General features: G+C 48.9%; 2 protein-coding genes across 9 annotated transcripts in view; one reads left to right on the top strand and one right to left on the bottom strand.

The window, feature by feature from the left end:
- Positions 1–25: 25 nt before the first annotated feature.
- On the top strand, positions 26–17,261 carry ACP2 (acid phosphatase 2, lysosomal). Of its 2 annotated transcripts, none has more exons than XM_077863199.1 (11): positions 26–211; positions 785–880; positions 1,215–1,301; positions 2,326–2,478; positions 2,591–2,689; positions 2,770–2,859; positions 3,327–3,459; positions 4,256–4,338; positions 4,459–4,565; positions 4,689–4,864; positions 7,035–17,261. In XM_077863199.1, the coding sequence occupies exons 1-11, from the start codon at positions 98–100 to the stop codon at positions 7,166–7,168; spliced, it is 1,272 nt and encodes a 423-aa protein (XP_077719325.1). In that variant the 5' UTR covers positions 26–97; the 3' UTR covers positions 7,169–17,261. The 2 variants fall into 2 exon arrangements, with proteins under 2 accessions (XP_077719325.1, XP_077719326.1); XM_077863200.1 differs by lacking the exon at positions 26–211 and adding an exon at positions 388–420.
- DDB2 (damage specific DNA binding protein 2) overlaps positions 8,017–18,657 on the bottom strand; it is a 37,666-nt gene continuing 27,025 nt past the window's right edge. For 4 of the 7 annotated variants that reach the window (XM_077863182.1, XM_077863179.1, XM_077863178.1 and 1 more), the window contains 6 exons: positions 12,747–12,892; positions 11,082–11,446; positions 10,428–10,570; positions 8,932–9,096; positions 8,746–8,791; positions 8,017–8,437 (listed from right to left, as the gene is read on the bottom strand). In XM_077863182.1, coding sequence (XP_077719308.1) covers positions 8,388–8,437; positions 8,746–8,791; positions 8,932–9,096; positions 10,428–10,570; positions 11,082–11,446; positions 12,747–12,892 — 915 coding nt within the window. In that variant the 3' untranslated portion in view covers positions 8,017–8,387. Of the gene's footprint in view, positions 8,438–8,745; positions 8,792–8,881; positions 10,188–10,427; positions 10,571–11,081; positions 11,447–12,746; positions 12,893–18,657 lie in introns of those variants that run through there. The other 3 variants (XM_077863180.1, XR_013359980.1, XM_077863181.1) reach the window with 3 other exon arrangements.

The raw sequence follows: 18,657 nt of genomic DNA, 5'->3' as shown, positions 1-18,657 counted from the left end.
GCACTTCCGGCGTGTGTCCTGACGGGTGCGTCCGGGCGGCAGCTGGAGGTGCCACGCAGCGGGTTCCGGCCTCTGTGCCGCTGAGTCTCTAGCGGCGATGGCGGGCGGGCCGTTTGCGTGGAGCGGGGCGGCTCTGCTCCAGCTCCTTCTTGGCGCGAACCTGCTCGTGGTGCCACCCACCCAGGCCCGGAGTCTGCGCTTCGTCACCTTGGTACCGGGAGCCGGGGTGGCCGGAGGGCTTGCCCGAGCTGGAAGGGCACAGGCCCGCGGTGGGAGGGAGGGGCGGGGCTTGCGCTGGGTCGGGGTCCCCCGCGGAGCTGCAGCGGGTGCAGGGGGAGACGCCCGGCCTGGAGGGTGGGGGCCGGGTTATTTTCGGGGGCAGGCCGGGGGTCCGGAGTTGTCTCGCAGGGCATAGGTCAGGTGAGCCTGTCCTGGGGCAGGCATGCTGCAGAACCGTAAAGAGACCCTCCCTTAATCAAGCCTTTGGTGATTTCCAGCACCCCACCCCCACCCGCACCCCGCCACTTGCATCGCTTTCGTTTCTCTCTTCCATTTCCACCTGTATCTTTGGCTTCGCCTATGGTCTCTAGTGGCGTTGGCCAAATTGGAATCTCTGGAACCCGCTCAAAGTTACTGACTTCTAAGTCCGGGGTCTTTTGCTGTGCATAGACTTAAGGCTTCCCAGAGGGAGTAGGGCTTCCCTCCCCAACAGCGGGCAGAGGTGGGCGCTGTGTCCCCATCTAGGAACCTTCTGACCTGTAGGCAAACCCTTTTCTTTCCTCAGCTGTACCGACATGGAGACCGTTCGCCAGTGAAGACATACCCCAAGGACCCCTATCAGGAAGACGAGTGGCCTCAGGGGTTTGGGCAGCTAACCAAGGTGGGTCAGAAGCCAGACACACACCTCCCTCCCCCCACCCCCACCCCCAAGGTGGGGCTGTAGGATGAGTGACCTCTGGAGCGTGCTACAGATCTTGGGGCCTCACCACATTGTCATTTCCCACGTGGGTGCTGACTTTGACTGGATTTCTTAACCTTACTGTCCTCTGTACCCAGGACAGGTGCCATACACAGGCCACTTAGTAAATGACATCTGTGATCAGATTCACCCACTCCTACTTCCAGCCAGGGGAAATTTGGAAAGCAACAGTGCCTAAGCCCTGTGGGACTTGCGAGTGGTCCCTTCCCTCTTAACCCTTGGGTTGTGCCCACAGGAAGGGATGCTACAGCACTGGGAGCTGGGCCAGGCTCTGCGGCAGCGCTACCACGGCTTCCTCAACACTTCCTACCACCGGCAAGAGGTAAGGCTGGGAGCTCGAGAGGCAAGAGGAATAGAATCTGCCCTTCTCACCCTCTGCCCTCAGGGAGCCTGGGGCACTCTGGCCTCCTTCCATGCATTTTTGATTACAGCTACAGGACAAGGCATCCAAGAGCTGCGTAGAACATAGTCACAGATGCCAAGTTGCCCCTCCTTGACTTGGAAAGGGCAAAATTGATCAAGCATCCAAACTGAGGCTTGAGGGCCTGGCAAAGTCTTTTCTGATACTGTCAACCTGGATTCTTCGTCCAAGATGCTTATTAAGTACCTACTAAGGGCAAAGCGCTGTGCTACCACTTTGCATGAAATGGTGCACCACATGGATATGATCTCTGTCTTCGTGGAGCTTGGAATGTAGCGGGGGTGACACACAATAAACCACACAGGGCCAGGAGATAAAGATAGCAGGGATCACATGTAGAGGAGGCGTGTCAGGGAAGATTGGCAAGTGTGCTGGCTTCCTTGAGGCCCTCTTCCTACCCCAGGGATGGGGAGAGCTGTTCCTCTGGTTACTGCTGTTGGCTACAGACATCTTAAAGAGTCTCTTGATGCTCTTGTTCCCTTGGGGGCCAGCTCTCTCCTGCTCTTGCCCTTCCCCACTGCTTCCTCCTCCCTTTGCACAAGCAGTTATCTCCGTTCCCTCCCTGCTCTCTAAGCCACTTTATAAAGGGGTGTGTGTGGTTGAGGCAGTTTCTGCCCTCCAGGACCCCTGGTAGAGATAGGGAGATGGGCGTTGTTAGAAAACCAGACAGACGTGACAGCCCGACTGACTAAGCATTTGGGACTGGGAGAGCATTTGAACTAGAGCCATCCCCTCAGGAGTTCTTCACAGCGGGGTGGCAGCTATAGCCCCTAGCTGAGTGCTTGGGCCAAGGAAGGCCAGAGAGCCAGAGAGGGAGAGGGCCACAGTTTGCTGGTAGCCGTCAAGTACAGGTTCTCCCTTCCAGCCCCACGACAGGGCCAAAGCTCCCCTCCCCACTCAAGTGAAACTGGTGTCATCTCTGCAGGTTTACGTGCGAAGCACAGACTTTGACCGTACTCTCATGAGTGCTGAGGCCAACCTGGCTGGACTCTTCCCTCCCAACGGCATGCAGCGTTTCAACCCAAATATCTCTTGGCAGCCTATCCCCGTCCACACTGTGCCCATTACTGAGGATAGGGTAAGACTGGCCGGCCCCCCTCCTTGGAGGCGGTGAGAGGGACAACGCTGGCCATGGGCCTGCTGATCCCCAACTCCTTCTCTGCCTCTCTTTCTCCTGCTTTGGTCTGCAGCTGCTGAAGTTCCCATTGGGCCCGTGTCCCCGATATGAGCAGCTGCAAAACGAGACCCGACAGACACCAGAGTATCAGAATGAGAGTGTTCAGAATGCAGTGAGTGGGGCTGAAGTGGGGATCACCACCCTGGTCCTTTCCCTCAGGGCAGTACTGATCCCCAGGTCCGTTTCTCCTAGCAATTTCTGGATATGGTGGCCAACGAGACAGGGCTTACCGACGTGACACTGGAGACCGTCTGGAATGTCTATGACACACTCTTCTGTGAGGTGAGCTCACTTAGTGTCCCCGGTATGAGCTCTCTTTCCTCACACCTCAGCAGGCCCAGGTGACCAGGACAAGTAGCGTACAGTGTCTGGATACCATTTCCACCGGGGAGGTCCAGACAGGCTGCTTCTTGTGAAACAAAGGAATTTCCCTCACGGGTGAAAACCTCAGAGTGGGAAATGGTTCATGACTTGTCAGCAGTTCTTGTCTCTCTCCACCCAGAACTCTCGTGGTATCCGACTCTATCCTGCTGAGTCACGCTTTTCATGCCTGAGCTGCCTTCCCTGTGTCCTGTCCACCATGTGTCCTGGTTCTAGGCCCTCAGCCTCACCTCTCCTCTCCTCTCCTTCCCTCCCTCCCTCCCTCCCTCCCTCACACACACAGGCACCTTCCCGCTGGGGAAGAGAGCTGTCCCCGGAGAGGCTCTGGCCTAGGCCTGGGGAGCTAACCTGCCCGCTGCGATACACAGCAAACACACGGGCTGGTCCTGCCACCCTGGGCCTCACCCCAAACCATGCAGCGTCTGAGCCGTCTAAAGGACTTCAGCTTCCGCTTCCTCTTCGGGATCTACGAGCAGGCAGAGAAGGCACGGCTTCAGGGGGGTGAGTGATAAGAGCAGCGTGTCATTTCCCCATCAGGACTCCACAGCATTAAAAATCTGCTCTGGAGGGTTTCTCACACACTTAACTTTTCTACCTATAGTGCTCTCTGCCCCTTCAAAACCAGACCTCCCATTAGCCAATGAAGTCTCCAGCCCTCCAAATGCTTAGCGCGTCTGTTGCTGTAGAGCGACTGTCAAGTTTGTGTGCTTTTTTCCCCTACCGTTCATATTCTTAAGTGTCACCTGTCAGAAGACCCTCTGTCTCCCCTTAAACGAATTCCTCCCTCCAGAGAACCACTGAGGGCCACTTGGCAAGAAGGCTGAGAGTCACACACGTGCCAGTTTCCTGATGGGAGCACCCAAGGGAGGGCTGGCCATTAAACCTTTGCGAGCCTGCATGTGGCCGAGCTCCCGTACACGCCACTGTCTCGCATGTTCTGAAACAACCTTAAGTTTATATTTGTAAAAAAAAAAAAAAAAAAAAAAAGTTCATATTTGTGCCAGACTGGAGTGATTGTTCAGATGTGAGCAGGGCCTGGGTAGCTCATTTATAAACGGGCAGGTCTTTATTATTGGTGTTGAAATACCAATACCTTGTTTTATCTCATTTCCATTTGTAAATGTGAAAGTTCTGAGAGAAGAGGGGTGCTGGAGAGTTGGCTGCGTGGTTCCCATCCCCCCTCAGAGTGCGCAGGTGATCAGACTCAGGACTGGCAGAGGGTAAAGGGCCACAGACAGGTCTGACCAGAAGACAGGGGTAGCTGGAGCCTCTGTCACGGAGGACTGTTCTCCTTCAGGAGTTCTGCTGGCTCAGATACGGAAGAACCTGACCCTGATGGCAACCTCGTCCCAGCTCCCTAAGCTGCTGGTTTACTCTGCGGTAAGCTCCCATAGTCCCCAGCTGCTATGTCCAGCAAGGAGCTAGATTTCTTCTCTCTTCAGTGCCTGGGCATGAGGGTTGAGGGGAGAGTAGTGCTGACAGGGGGCTCCCCTCTCACAGCATGACACCACCCTGGTCGCTCTGCAAATGGCACTGGATGTCTACAATGGGGAACAAGCCCCCTATGCCTCCTGCCACATATTCGAACTGTACCAGGAAGATAATGGGTGAGTGGAGCTACCGGACGGTCTGCCTTGGGGAGGGGCACCAATGTGGTGGCTGTGGGCAGCCCAAGGACTCGGTGACAGGCCCTCTGAGTACCTTCCGTCTTGTCTCCCATCGATCCTCAGGAATTTCTCAGTGGAGATGTACTTTCGGAATGAGAGTAACAAGGCTCCCTGGCCACTGATCCTGCCTGGCTGCCTTCACCGCTGCCCACTGCAGGACTTCCTTCACCTCACAGAGCCTGTTGTGCCCAAGGATTGGCAGCAGGAGTGCCAGCTGGCAAGTGGTCCTGCGGACACAGGTGAGCTGCTGCCTGACTCTGCTGCTGATGTCCCAGAACGACTTTCAGTTCCTACCCGCAAGTCTCTGGAGAGCTGCTGCACCTCTAGCCATCTGACTCACTTCCCTAGACAGTTTACTTCCCCACCCTGAGACCATTCCTCACCTTCTCCCTATCCCTCTTTCTCAGGCAATGCCCTCTCTTCTCATATCACTGAGAAAATAATGGTGTTCAGGAAAGCCTGGGCTCATCCTCCCACCAGCAGATCTTCTAGCTTACTTGCTGGTGTAACCCACTACCTAAGGCCAACAGCCTCTCCATTTATGCTCTGGATCTATCTTTTCTCACTTCCATAGGGACTTGTGGGGCCTCCGCGTTTCCTGTCTGCTAGGTCAGTTACATCTAAAAGTCTAACGAAGATCTCTCAGGGCCCCATCTTCCTCCAGCCACCGCTCTGTCGGTTTCCTGTGAAAGTGGAATCCTGCAGATTTGCCTAGACTCTGGTTTCGCTTTTTCAGTGCCCGTTCTGTCAGACTCACAGTAGATAGGCTTGTGTCACCTCCAGTGAAGCCTTTCGTAAAGGATCAATGACCCTCTTATCAAAGCCAGTGACCGATTCTTAGCTTCTCTCCTCTCTCAGGAGCATGATATAATCGACTCTTCTGTCTTGGCTTTCTTTGGTTTTTCTTCTGACTTCTAGGTAGCTTCCTGACTGGCTTTTTCTCCCCACCAAACAATGGAGGGCCCAGGTCTCATCTTGGCCCTTCTCCCTCTGTGCCCACTCCCAAGGTGATCCCATCGAACCTCATGGCTTTACATAGCACTTCCATGCAGAGTTCATGCTTTGATGACTCAGTTTCATAACCTTTTCTCTGAGCTACGGATTCACACATCTAGCTGCTAACTTGAGGTCTCTCCATGGAGGTCAACTAGAACATCTCAAAATTGATATGTCTGAAACCAAATACTCTTAACCCCCAAATCCACCCTTACTTCAGACTTGTCCATCTTAGCAGATGCCACATGAGTCACCCAGTTGCATAGTGTAACCCTATGAGTCATCTTGAATACCATCTTTCCCAGATCCCACATCCAGTCCACTAGCAGATCCTATCAGCTTGATCTTTAAAATACATCCTCCTGGGATGCCTGGGCGGCTCAGTGGTTGAGCGTCTGTTTTCGGCTCAGGTCATGATTCTGGGGTCCTGGGATCGAGTTCTGCATAGGGCTCCCCATAGGAATCCTGCTTCTCCCTCTGCCTATGTCTCTGCCTCTCTGTGTCTCTCTTGAATAAATAAATAAAAATTAAAAAATAAATAAATAAAATGCATCCTCTTGCCTCCCTGGTATGATCCTCCATCACTTCTTGCCTGAACTACAGAAAATCTTCCTAGTGTTCCTTCTGATTTTCTTGTCCCTACCAGTCTCAGCACTGCAGAGTTAATTAAAAATAAAAATAAAAATAAAAATAAAAATAAAAATAGGGGCTCCCTGGGTGGCTCAGTGGTTTAGCGCCGCCTTCAGCCCAGGGTGTGATCCTGGAGTCCCAGAATCAAGTCCCGCGTCGGGCTCCCCAGAGGGAGCCTGCTTCTCCCTCTGCCTGCGTCTCTGCCTCTCTCTCTGTGTCTCTCACAAATTAATAAATAAAATATTTTAAAATAATAAAAAATAAAAATAATAAATCAATTCACATCATTACCCTTCTCAGAATCTTGCAGTGGCTTTCCATGATGTTTAGGACAAAATACAAGTTCTTCCCTGTGGCCTTCAGGCGCTTGTTGTCTGATCTTCTGCTCTGATCTGCTTGCTCCTCACTTACCCTGCTATAGTGATAACTGATTTTGTAGCTGATCCTAGAATTTGCCCAACTTATTTCCACATCAGGGAAATTCTGTACTGGCTTTTGTCTGCCCATCCCCTCTGCCCTTGCCCCAAGACCCGTTTCTCTCAGGTTCAAGTATCTCAGTGACTGCACATGTCTGGTTAAATTGTCACTTCCTCAGTGATGCCTTCTCTGACTGATGTACCTTTCTATCCTTTTCTCTTTAGTTTGTTTTCCTTTATATCATTTGTCACTAACCTATGCATGTCTCCACTGTAAGAAGAGCACCTGGCATATGGTAGATGATCCAGTATTTGTCGGATGAACACTGATACGACCTTTCTCTCCCTTACCCCATCCCATGCCCAGAGGTGATCGTGGCCTTGGCTGTGTGTGGCTCCATCCTCTTCCTTCTCATAGTGCTACTCCTCACCGTCCTTTTCCGGATGCAGGCCCAGCCTCCCGGCTACCGCCATGTCGCAGATGGAGAAGATCATGCCTGACAACCACTCAGCCCCCTTCCCTCTGCCTCCTAGGGGAGGTGGGCTGGGCCCTTGCTCCTGACTCTTGCTGCTCCCCAGCCCATGGACAGGAGACCCTGGGTTGGCCTTCCTCGGATTACCCCAGCCTAGACAAACAAGTGAGACTTGGCTTGGCCCATGGCACCCGTCACTTAGCATTCGTGTGCCTCACGTTTACCAAGTACTGTGTTGGACTTTGGCTCTCTCCAGACAAGATTTGCCTCCACCATGCTTACTAAGGACCAGAAGTGTAAACAAGCAAGTTTCACTCAGGACCTGGGATTGACAAACTGAAGGAGTTAGCACTTGATCTGCCTCGCCCCCACCAATCAAGCCGTGCTCTCTCTTCTAGCCTGGAGTCTTCAGCAAATGGTTCAGAGGACACAGTTCTGCACCCCAGTGTTTATTTTAGTGGAAAGTACTGCACAATTCTGGGAGTATAAACACTGGCTGCCAGGGAATGGGATCATGCAGAGGCCCGCTGGCCAAGTTTTCCTTTGTCTCCCTGAAGGCACCATTAGACATAATGCTTCAGGCATCTTTGTCACCCTGCAGCTGGAGCAGGTCAGAAGGGTGTTTGTCGGGGGAAGGGGGGCATGAGTTGCAGTATAGTTATGACACTACCGATCACTTTTGGCTACGTCGGGGTCTTTGGGGACCAGAGGTGAATGCAGGTTGTGAGCTGGACAGCTTGTGACTGTGGCCCAGAATAGGTCTAAGGCAGCTTCCAGAGAATGAAAGTTCTAGACTCTGTTTCTGTGCCTTTTTTTGGTTTGGGGGACGCAAGGAGCCCTCTAATTAGGTCAGTGCTAGAAGATCCACTCACAGGCTCAGTTGGGTATGGTTTTATTAGCCATGTCAATAGTGAGCACAAACTGAAAACCACTACCTTATCACTCCATCACTGCACATCAAACATATAAGAGTACCTTCGCTCCAAGAGAAGCCTGGCTCCAGGCTAGATACAGCAGGGGCCCTTGGGGCACCTGGGGCACCAACTCTGGAGAAGTTTCTGGAGCTGAGTCCAGAGCAGTAACGTGCCAGTGTCCCAGTCCCATAGTGTCCCATGCCACAGTGTCCCTGCTCCAACCCTAAGACTTGGATACCTTTGGCCCTTTTAATACACAGCCGCCTCTTCTTACAGGATTTGTCCTCAGGCGGCTCCAAGCTCTTGCTTGGCCCACACCTTCATTAGTGTCTCTCATGGCCGCATCCTGGCTTCCTCCTGGCTCCAAATGAGAATGTGATAACCTAGGAGGAGTGAGACCAGTCTGACTCTCACCTTCTGTTATCAGACTCTGAGAACTTGGGGCTGGCCCAGGGAACCTAGGGCTTGGTAAGGAAACCAGGACACTGGACAGCAGCCAGGCACTGTCACAACCAAGACAAAACAAGAGGCATGGAGGGCCTAGGCCAAAGTGTCCACTGTCTCCTGGAAATCTTCTTTCCTGCCTCCTACCCTGGGGTGACTGGCAGGGCTAAGCTGAGGAGAGCCTGCACTCAACATTGGGGAGTAGGGTAGGGCTTGGCCAGTCTGAGATACAACCTGCTTCACTCACCCATCACAGAGGCCAGTGTGTCCCCCATAGGATTGAACTCATTGAGCTGCAGAGACAAGGGTGTAAGCATGAGGAGGTGAGATATTGGGAGAAGAGGACATGATGGCTAATTTCTGGTCATTTTTGGCCAGCTAAGGTAGGTTGAATCCCTGCTTCCCGCCCATCATTTGAGGGCCCAGACCTCACCGAAATGATACCAGAAGATTCTGGGTCATAGAGCTGATACATCATCTTCCCTGAGCTTCCGTCAAACACATCGATCGTCCTTAATTCGTGAGGGGTACAGCTTTTGAAATTGGGATCTGGGTATCGGCCCACGACAATGAGGTTGTACCGAGGATGCCAGGTTGCCTAGGAGATGGAGAGTTGTCATGAGAGCAAATGCAGAGTACTGTCAAGAGGGACCTCCGAAGTATTCTTTGCCACTCACAATTGTTGATACAAGTGCCAGCAATTTAATAATGGAAGTAAGACCCACATGAAACTACAAGAACAGCTTTCAAGTGCATGTGCATCTACCATTCCACATTTTTAATCCCAAATTGGCCTCTCTGGACCTTGGGACACCTTCAGGCCTTCTCTCTTGTATTTCCTGAGATCATACCAATCGATAGACGTTTGAACATCAGCTTGACCATTAACCAAAGAGGTAGGCCTCCAACCAAGCAAAAAGTCTCTGGTAACCAAAACCAAAAGTAGGACATAAATTCTGAAGTAATCCCACTATTGTCCCTCCTCGATCAATGTGAATGAAAGAGTTGAGCAGAAAATGGCTAGTGGCCAAGAAAAAGAAGGAAACCTATGTTCCCCAGATGATCCCACTCAAAACAAATCTGGCAGTGATTCGGAATGACAGAATCAGACGGGGGCTTTCCTAAGAAATCGTAAGGAAGTTTTGAAGGAGGAAAGACATGGTTAGCGGGAAGGAGAAAGTTGGTACAAGTCCCGCCTGGGAAGCTGGAGATTGTCCTCGCCAGACATGAAGTGGGAAATGACACATGGATCAGTGGGAACCAGCCAGTGAAGAACCCTTGTTAAGAGCTTGGATTTGACTTGAGGTATGTGAGAGCCGCTCTAAGATTAAACGATCACCGTTGACATAGTGCTTCCCAGGCACTAGCCATGTGTTTTAAGTATACCGATTCTTCCAATAACCCTGTCAGCCAGGTACTATTACTGCATTTTTAGAGATGAGGAAACCGAGATCCAAAACCCAAGCAGCTTACCGAAGGACTCCAACCAGGGGTGTTGGCCTGCCTTGACAGAGAAGTACAGGCGTGACCCCTGGAGTTCTGAAGAGGGACTGTAGTGTTCGAAAAGAACAGAAACCAGGAGAGCAGAAGAGTGGGTCTGGGGCATGGGCGGGAAGGGATCCGAAGACTTAAAGACCATCAGTGTTGGGGGCCGAGGTCAGCCAGTGGGCCAGCACCACATGCAGGTAACTGGAAGGGAGGGCAGAACAGGGGGACAAGTAGGTTGAGCAGAAAAAAAAAAAAAAACGGAAAGAGCTTCCGGGAGACGCAACCCAGCAAAGCGGGATCTCAGAATGGGGACAGAAATTGCAGAAAGGCCAGGGGAGAAGAGACTGTTTCGTGTGGGTGCAGGATGAGATCTGGCCTTTCCCTACCTCGGGCAGACCCGGTCCATCCCCACAATCACAGCTCCCTGCCTCCATCACTTACCTTGATGGGTGTCAGGTGCTGGAAGTGGCGGTGAGGGTGTGGGATCAGGCTTGGGGGATAGTCCCACTGGGAGGCTGAGTAAACCCGGAGCTCACTCTTCTGGTCAGTGGTCAAGAGCTGGGCTCCATCAGGACTGAAACAGGCTGGCAAGTGAAAAGCCCCAGAGCTGAAGAGAACACAGGCCTTTCCCCACAGGGGTGCCCTCTCTCCCACTCCTGTCTGGACAGGGGTGGAAGGGAAGAGGTGAATCTGGGCTGTGAACAAAAACATTCTAGAAACTTGGGGTGCCAGGGTGGCTCAGTTGGTTAAGTAGCTGACTCTTGATATTCAGCTCAGGTCATGATCTCAGCATCCTGGGACTGAGCCCCACATTGGGGCTCCTTGCTCAGCAGGGAATCTGCTTGTCTCTTTCCCCCTGCCCCTCCTCCCACTCGCACTCTCCAAATAAAATAAATCTTAGAAAAACAACAACCATTCTAAAAGCCTAGCAGCTGTTTGAGGCAGCTAGAATCAGGAATTTTCCAAGACACCAACTTGGCTGATGATCTCAGGGTAAAGGTTTGACCTAGCAGCTTCTAAATATTGAGGGGAGAAACCCCAGAAGTGGTAGGATAGGCAGGTTCTACAGGAATGATGAGGTCTGGTATATCACACCTGCATTGACAGGATGGCTATGCGGCAGCGAGTGGAGGAAGCTGGATTTCCCTCTAACCTGGCGCAGGTCCCAGATTTTCACTGTTTGGTCTACGGAGGCTGTGGCCAGGAACCAATCACAGCATGGGTTCAGGGCCACGTGGGTCACTTTCTTTTTGTGCATTCTCAGATTCCAGAGCTGCAGAGAAGGGCTCGGTTCAGGTGGGGCGCAGGGAGGCCAGGGGCAAGGGACAGAAAGGGGGGAACTGGGCTCCAGAGAACGCACCTCCCTGCCATCCATGTTGAGTAGGATCACGTGCCCCACATTGTCTCCTGTGACCACCATTCGGCTTCTGGCAGACACATCCAGGCTGCAAAACCAGAAGCTGGAGGGAGAAACTGTGCTGTAAGATTCTTGGGGACAGAGGCAAGGTCCACTCATTCTTTTGCCGCTCCAGTGTCTTAATGTACAGTGGATGTCTGATCAGTATTTGCTGAACGAATAACTGTCTTGCCACAGATTCCCAGTGAGGAACACTCAGAGTTGTCTACCATGCAGAGGGGATGGGTGTGACGGGGCTCAGAAATGTGTCCAGTTACTCAGCTAGTAAGAGTCCTCCAAGCAGCCGCAGCTCAGAGCCATAAAGCAAATCCCCAGGCTAGCCTGCCCCCTATAGCCCTGGGTTCTGAGGAACATTTGTTTATTGCTCTCTCCCTTCACTCTCTACTCTGGGCCACAGGAGATGACAAACCAAACAGGGACTGCCCAGCTCGGTTCCGCTGGTTGGTGAGAAAGGAACTTCTGCCCCCTTCTGAGCATTTAGGGGAAAAAGCATACACAAGTTTCAGAGCTCTGTCTTGCTCTTTTGTGTCTCAGACTACCTGAGGTCGAAGGGATTGGGCTGGGATCCTAAAACCCAGCCGGGAGAGCTCAGATTCATTTTTTTTTTTTCTCTCAAACATTCAAATCCTTGCCACAGTGCTTTTTGTATCCCTTACAAATATCTTTCAGAGGGAGGGTTTCTTATGGAAGAATAACATGGAGCTGAGTCTGATGGGATCATCACCTGTCCTGATTGTGTTATTCTGACCTCTGTGGGGCTGCCCAGGATAATGTCCAGTGCTAGTTAGACACCCCCCCAACCCCCCAGATTCTTTAGAGAACAGTAAGAGTCCTGTCTCTGTCTAGAAATCCAAGTGACGAGCATTTTGTATATTCTCCAGCCACTTGCCCTTCGGGTGTCCAACATGCTCTGTGGACGCAATCCTATCCCATTAAGCTTCCATCCAGCAACTGGTTGCCTCATTGCACCCCAGTGATGTAGGGAATGAAATCTTAAATTCTTAGTCCCTGCTCCAACTGCTAAGTGGCTCTCTGGGCCAATGTCACGTTGACTAGTGAGAATCAAGGTCTAGTCTAATACAAGAACGCCTTGCAGAAGAGCCGAAGCCCTTCCCTCGCTGAGAAGAGCGGAGGCTCAAGACCACCTCACTGAAGCAGCAAGGCACCTGGGACGGGGAGGAGCAGCCAAGGAAACTCTCAGAGAGGGGTGGGCGGAAAGTGGCTCCACTACCTGGCAGTTCTTCCCTATGCCAGGTCTGAGGAACACACATGAGATACACATGCTCTCAGCAGAACTACTCTGAGCGCCTAGAAGCCCTTTCCCTCCTTGTGAGGCTACTCACTTGCAGGTGCCTGAGCTGGTAAAAACTCGCAGAGTGTTGCCTTTAAAGTCTTGCAGCCTAGTTGTTCCCTCCATTGAGGAGGTGAAAAACTGGTTGGTATCAAGAGGGTTAAACTTCAGCCCAGTGATGCTGCCTCCAGCTCCAATCTAACACAAGGAAGAGAAAAGCCAGTGAGTGACCATGGCCCAGGAGGTTAGGCAGCACGTGGGGCCAGGCCAGCTGAGAGGCCTGTACAGGGGGATGCGTTCCGTGATGGCTCTTTATTACTTAAGATCTTCGTTTTAATTGGATTCTTAACGAATTAACATATGGTTTTTAGAATATAGTTCTATGAATTTGAACACACAGTAGAGATTTGAATCCCCACTCCCCAAACTGGGATGCAGAACCATTCCATCGCTCAAGAATCTCCCTTGTGCTCTCTGGTCATAGTCCCACTCTCACCTGTAACCCCTGGCTACCAAGGATCTGTTCTCCATCATGCTGTGGTTTTGCCTTTAATAGACTGTCATAGAAATGAATACCTACAGTAGGCATCCTTTTGTAACCGGCATCTTTCATCTCACTCAGCATCAAGCCCCCGGAGATGCAGCCACATGGCCGTGTGCACTCATCGCTTATTTCATTTTACTGCTCAACACTGCATTATGTGGATGCACCACAGTTTGTTTATTGCCCAGTGCTCTTTAGGAGAGCTTCTGGGATACCTGGGTGGCTCAGTTGGTTAAGCATCTGCCTTTGGCTCAGGTCATGATCCCAGGGTCCTAGGATTAGGCCCCATGTTGGGCTCCCTGCTCAGCGGGGAGTCTGCTTCTCCCTCTGCCACTCTCCCTGCTCGTGCACATGTGCTTGCTCTCTCTGGCTCAAAAATAAAAATCTCAAACAAAAACCAGAAGAGCTTCAGCTCCAAACAGTGCCTGGATTAGGAGGGCAGGAGTCAGATCTGAGCTCCTTCCTATTTTTTCCAGATGTCCCAGACAAGGATGATGTAAACGGTCATGAGATAACATCAATAACATACTCTCATTAAATGCTTATACATCAGGCACAGTTTTAAGAACTTTACAACCTCAAGAGCTCCTCTTCACTTCTTATGCTGATGCTATCCTAGCCTCATAGATTATGAGGCCTCTGATGCAACATCCACTTATCTCACTCAGCATGCTCACTGGCAAGTTCCATCCCCTCTACAAAGCATTCTAATCTGTGCCCGTGGTCCACCGAACCCTTGCTGCTGTGATTGATCACCATCTGCTCCCAACATTTTAGTCCTGTGCTCACCCAGGTTTCATTGTGTCTGTTCTTAAACCTGTATATGCCCATTGAACTTTTTTTTGTAATTATGTAATTTAATTAAATATGTAACTTTATTACATGTCATTTATTAACCGTTTCTTAAAGATTTAAACATTTCAATGAGGGATCCCTGGGTGGCACAGCGGTTTAGCGCCTGCCTTTGGCCCAGGGTGCAATCCTGGAGATCCGGGATCGAATCCCACGTCGGGCTCCCGGTGCATGGAGCCTGCTTCTCCCTCTGCCTATGTCTCTGCCTCTCTCTCTCTCTCTGTGTGACTATCATAAATAAATAAAAATAAAAAAAAAACATTTCAATGAAACATTTAAGCATTTACTTAAACATGTAGTTTAATTAAACTGAGGAAATATGTGCAAAAAAGACCACTGTTATTTCTATGAAAGCCACGTTGAATACTTGGGAAAAACTAGATAAAAGTGAGTTGCTAAAGATAATAGTTGTCAAATTACGCATGGGTGAGATACTTATAAACACTTATGGTGGGAAATAAAACTTGAAGAATCTGCAATCAGATTGCTTCATAACTGCCTTTAAATTGTCTCCACGGGGCACCTGGGTGGCTCAGTCAGTTAGGCATCTGACTGGTTTCAGCTCAGGTCAGGATCTCATGGGTCGTGGCATCAAGCTCTGTGTTGGGCTCTGTGCTTAGTGGGGAGTCGGCTTAGAGATTCTCTCCCTTTGCCCTACTCACATATTCTGTCTCTCTCTCAAAGATTGTATTCATTGTAGAGAGAGCATGAGCAGGGGGAGAGGCAGAGGGAGAGGGAGAAGCAGATTCCCAATGAGCAGGGAGCCTGCCATGGGACTTGATCCTAAGACCCTGGGATCACGACCTGAGCTAAAGGCAGACACTTAACCATCTGAGCCACCCAGACGCCCCAATAAATAAATCTTTAAAAAAAATTATGTCTCCATTTTAGAGAAAGGGAAACTAGACCCCATAAAGAATACATTAAAAAATATATATATATGTTATAGGTGTGGTTTATGTAAGACCAGGTGAGCCTTACTCCCCGAAAAGGCCTAGTCCTATGTCAGAGCATCAGTAATAAACACATAAACGTTTTGGATTAAAATGCATTTGTGGGGACACCTGGGTGGCTCAGCGGTTGAGCATCTGCCTTTGGCTCAGGATGTGATCCTGGGGTCCTGGAATTGAGTCCCACATTGGGCTCCCCAGAGGGAGCCTGCTTCTCCCTCTACCTGTGTCTCTGCCTCTCTGTCTCTCATGAATAAATGAATAAAACCTTAAAAATAATAAAATGCATTTGTGTTCTTATAGTAAGGGTAGAAAAGATGTTACGATCAACTTGTGTACTGAGTAGGAAGATTAAAACATGGACAAAGTCTGATAAATATATTGGAGACTTCTAACACCAGGATGGTGTTTAGCTCACGTTGGGCCAGCTTTCTGCTGAGAACTAGAAAAGGGAAACAAAATCTATGTCTTTAAAGAAAAGTTTCTAAAGTCAACAGAGAGCTACAAAGGCATCAGGGATTTGAAGACCAACGTCCTAGAGAGCAGGGAGCAGAAAAGCAGGCCTGACCTTTCGATGTTGCATTTCCCCTTGAGGCCCATGCGGGGCAGAAAGCTGCGGCTCTGAAGCCAAGGAACCACACTGCAGAGAAGCTGAATGGGAAGGGGAGGAGGGGTGCTCATGGCTGAGAAGCTGGGCTGATGTTTCACCAAGTCTCATAGGGCAAGAGGGGCAGAAATGGAGTTCTGTGGGGCAGAGGTCTTGGAAGAAATCTAGCTTTTAGTTAGGATCCTTAACACACTATAGAAGACGGCACTGGAAATAGCCTGACCCTCACAAAGGCTGATGTCCAGATTCAAATCATTTCAATCTCATTGGATTAAGATGATCTGATTCCGTCCTACCTGCCTGTCAAAGGGGAAAAAAAAAATAATGGTCTCTGGAGGAAAATACCACCACTCAAAACTCCAAATTATCTCTGAAAGTTTTCATATGCAATACCTGGTACTAAATCTAAAATCACCCAACATACCAGAATATAAGGCCAAATAACCAGAAACTAAGAGAAAGAAACAATATTTGAAAGACACAGGAAATTCAGATGTTAGAGCTATTAAATACAGGCTTTAAAATATTGTGATTAGAGCAGCCCCAGTGGCTCAGCGGTTTAGCGCCACCTTCAGCCCGGGGTGTGATCCTGGAGACCCAGGATCAAGTCTCCCGTCAGGCTCCCTGCATGGAGCCTGCTACTCCCTCTGCCTCTCTTTCTCTCTCTGTATCTGTCATGAATAAATAAATTAAAATCTTAAGTAAATGAATGAATGAATAAATAAAATAAAATAAAATAAATAAAATAAAATAAATAAAATAAAATAAAATAAAATAAAATAAAATAAAATAAAATAAAATATTGTGATTAGGGGTGCCTGGGTAGCTCAGTTGGGAAAGCATCTGCCTTCAGCTTCGGTCATGATCTGATCCCAGGGTCCTAGGATCAAGCCCCACATTGTGCTCCCTGCTCAGCAGGGAGCCTACTTCTCCCTCTACCTCTGCTTTCTGCTCCCCTTGTACTCTCTCTCTCTCTCTGTTGAATAAATAAATACAATCTTAAAAACATATTATTACTATACATTGAAAAAAAAAAAGACCTGGGTTGCCTGGGTGGTTCAGTTGGTTAAGCATCTATCTGCCTTTGGCTCAGGTCATGATCCCAGGGTCCTGGGATTGAGCCCTACATCAAGCTCCCTCTCAGCTGGGAGCCTGCTTCTCCTTCTGCCTCTGTCCCCCCCCCCCCCGCCCCCGCCCCCATGCGTGTGCATATGCTCTCTTTCAAATAAATAAAATCTTTAAAATAAAAATAGATCTAACTTAAAAGTGGACAAAAGGTTTGAACACACAGTTTTCCAAAGATACGCAAATGGTCAGGAGCACAGAAGATGCTCAACATCATTAGTCATCTTAAGATACTATTTCGTACCCACTTGGATGGCTATAATAAAAAAAGATGGACAATAACAAGTGGTGAGAAGACAACCCCTAAAATGGGAAAAAAAATTTGCAAATGATATCTGAAAAGAAGTTAATATCAAAAATATATAAGGAGTTCAATGGCAAAAAACAACCCCCAAATAACCTAATTAAAAACTGGTCAAAGGGCCCTAAATTGGGATTTCTCCAAAGAAGATATACTAATGGCCAACAGGCATATGAAAAGGTGCTCAACGTCACTAATCCTGACATCAGGGAAATGCAAATCAAAACCACAATGAGCCATCACCTTACATTTGTTAGGATGGTTATTATCAAAACAACAAAAGATAACAGGTATTAGCAAGGGTGCGGAGAAAAAGGTACTCTTGTATTCTGTTGATGGAAATGTAAATTGGCAGAGGCACTGTGGAAAACAGTATGGAAGTTCCTTGGAAAATTTAGAAATACCATTTGATTCATTAATCCCACTTCTGGGTATATAGCCAAAGGAAATGAAATGAGCTTCTTAACATGTTATCTTCCCTCCTGTGTTCACTGTAGCTATTCACAATAGCCAAGATAGGAAAACAACCTGTTTGTAGACAGATGAAGGGATAAAGAAAATGTAGTATGTATATATAATAGAATATACTGAACCTTTAGAAAGAAGCAAATCCTGCCATTTGTGACAACCAGGATGAACCAGGAGGATGTTACGCTAAGTGAAATAAGTCAGACACAGAAAGACAAATACTGCATGATCTCACTTATACATGGACTCTACAGACGTGTAACTCATAAAAGCTGAGAGTAGAATGGTGGTTTCCAGGGGCTTGGGGATGGAGGAAATGAGGAGATGTTGGTCAAAGGGACAAAGTGTCAATTATGCAAGATAAATAAGCTCCAGAGATCTAATGTACAGCATGGTGACTTATAGTTAATAAGACTGTATTGTCTATTTGAAATTTACTAAAAGAGTTGATCTTAAGTGTCCCAGAACATATACACAAGGTCATATGTAAAGTGATGAATATAATTAGCTTGACTGTGGTCATCATTTGCAATGCACACATGTTAAAATTCACACTGTATGCTTTAAATATGTACAATTTTTATTTGTCAATTATATCTCAATAAAGCTGGAAAAGAACATACGCATGGTTAAGGATATGGAGAATTTGAAGCCCTCCTATGTTGTTGGCGGGAATGTGAAATGGAGTCGTCATTCTGGAAAATGGTTTGGCAGTTCCTCAAAAACTTAAAATATGTCCCAGCAATTCCACTCCTAGACATACACCCAAGAGAAATGAATATGTCTGTTCACATGAAAACTGGTACACAAATATTCACAGAAGCATCCATAATAAAAGGCTAAAATCAATGCCTCAAAACATCCATCTCAAGAAGTTGTGAAAGTAATAGGAAAAGAAAGTAGGAGGGGGTGCCTGGGTGGCTCAGTCAGTTGAGCATCTGACTCTTGATTTCCTCTGGGGTCAGGATCTCAGGGTTGTGGGATGGAGCCCCATGAAAGGCTCTGAACTCAGTGTAGAGTCTGCTTGTCCCTCTCCCTCTGCTCTTCCTCCCACTCTCTTTCCTCTAAAATGAATAAATAAAATCTTAAAAACAGAAAGTAGGAGAAAAAAGAAAT

The sequence above is a fragment of the Canis aureus genome, chromosome 21 (assembly GCF_053574225.1).
Source record: "Canis aureus isolate CA01 chromosome 21, VMU_Caureus_v.1.0, whole genome shotgun sequence".
In the NCBI taxonomy this organism is placed as follows: domain Eukaryota; kingdom Metazoa; phylum Chordata; class Mammalia; order Carnivora; family Canidae; genus Canis; species Canis aureus.
The sequence above is the reverse complement of the archived record's forward strand: the minus strand, read 5'-3'. Positions and strand labels throughout refer to the sequence as shown.

Coding starts and splice junctions, on each gene's coding strand:
- ACP2 (XM_077863199.1), top strand. CDS start 98: ATGGCGGGCGGGCCGTTTGCGTGGAGCGGGGCGGCTCTGCTCCAGCTC. Junction 2,690..2,769: donor ATGAGAGTGTTCAGAATGCA/GTGAGTGGGGCT, acceptor CGTTTCTCCTAG/CAATTTCTGGATATGGTGGC. Junction 4,566..4,688: donor CTGTACCAGGAAGATAATGG/GTGAGTGGAGCT, acceptor ATCGATCCTCAG/GAATTTCTCAGTGGAGATGT.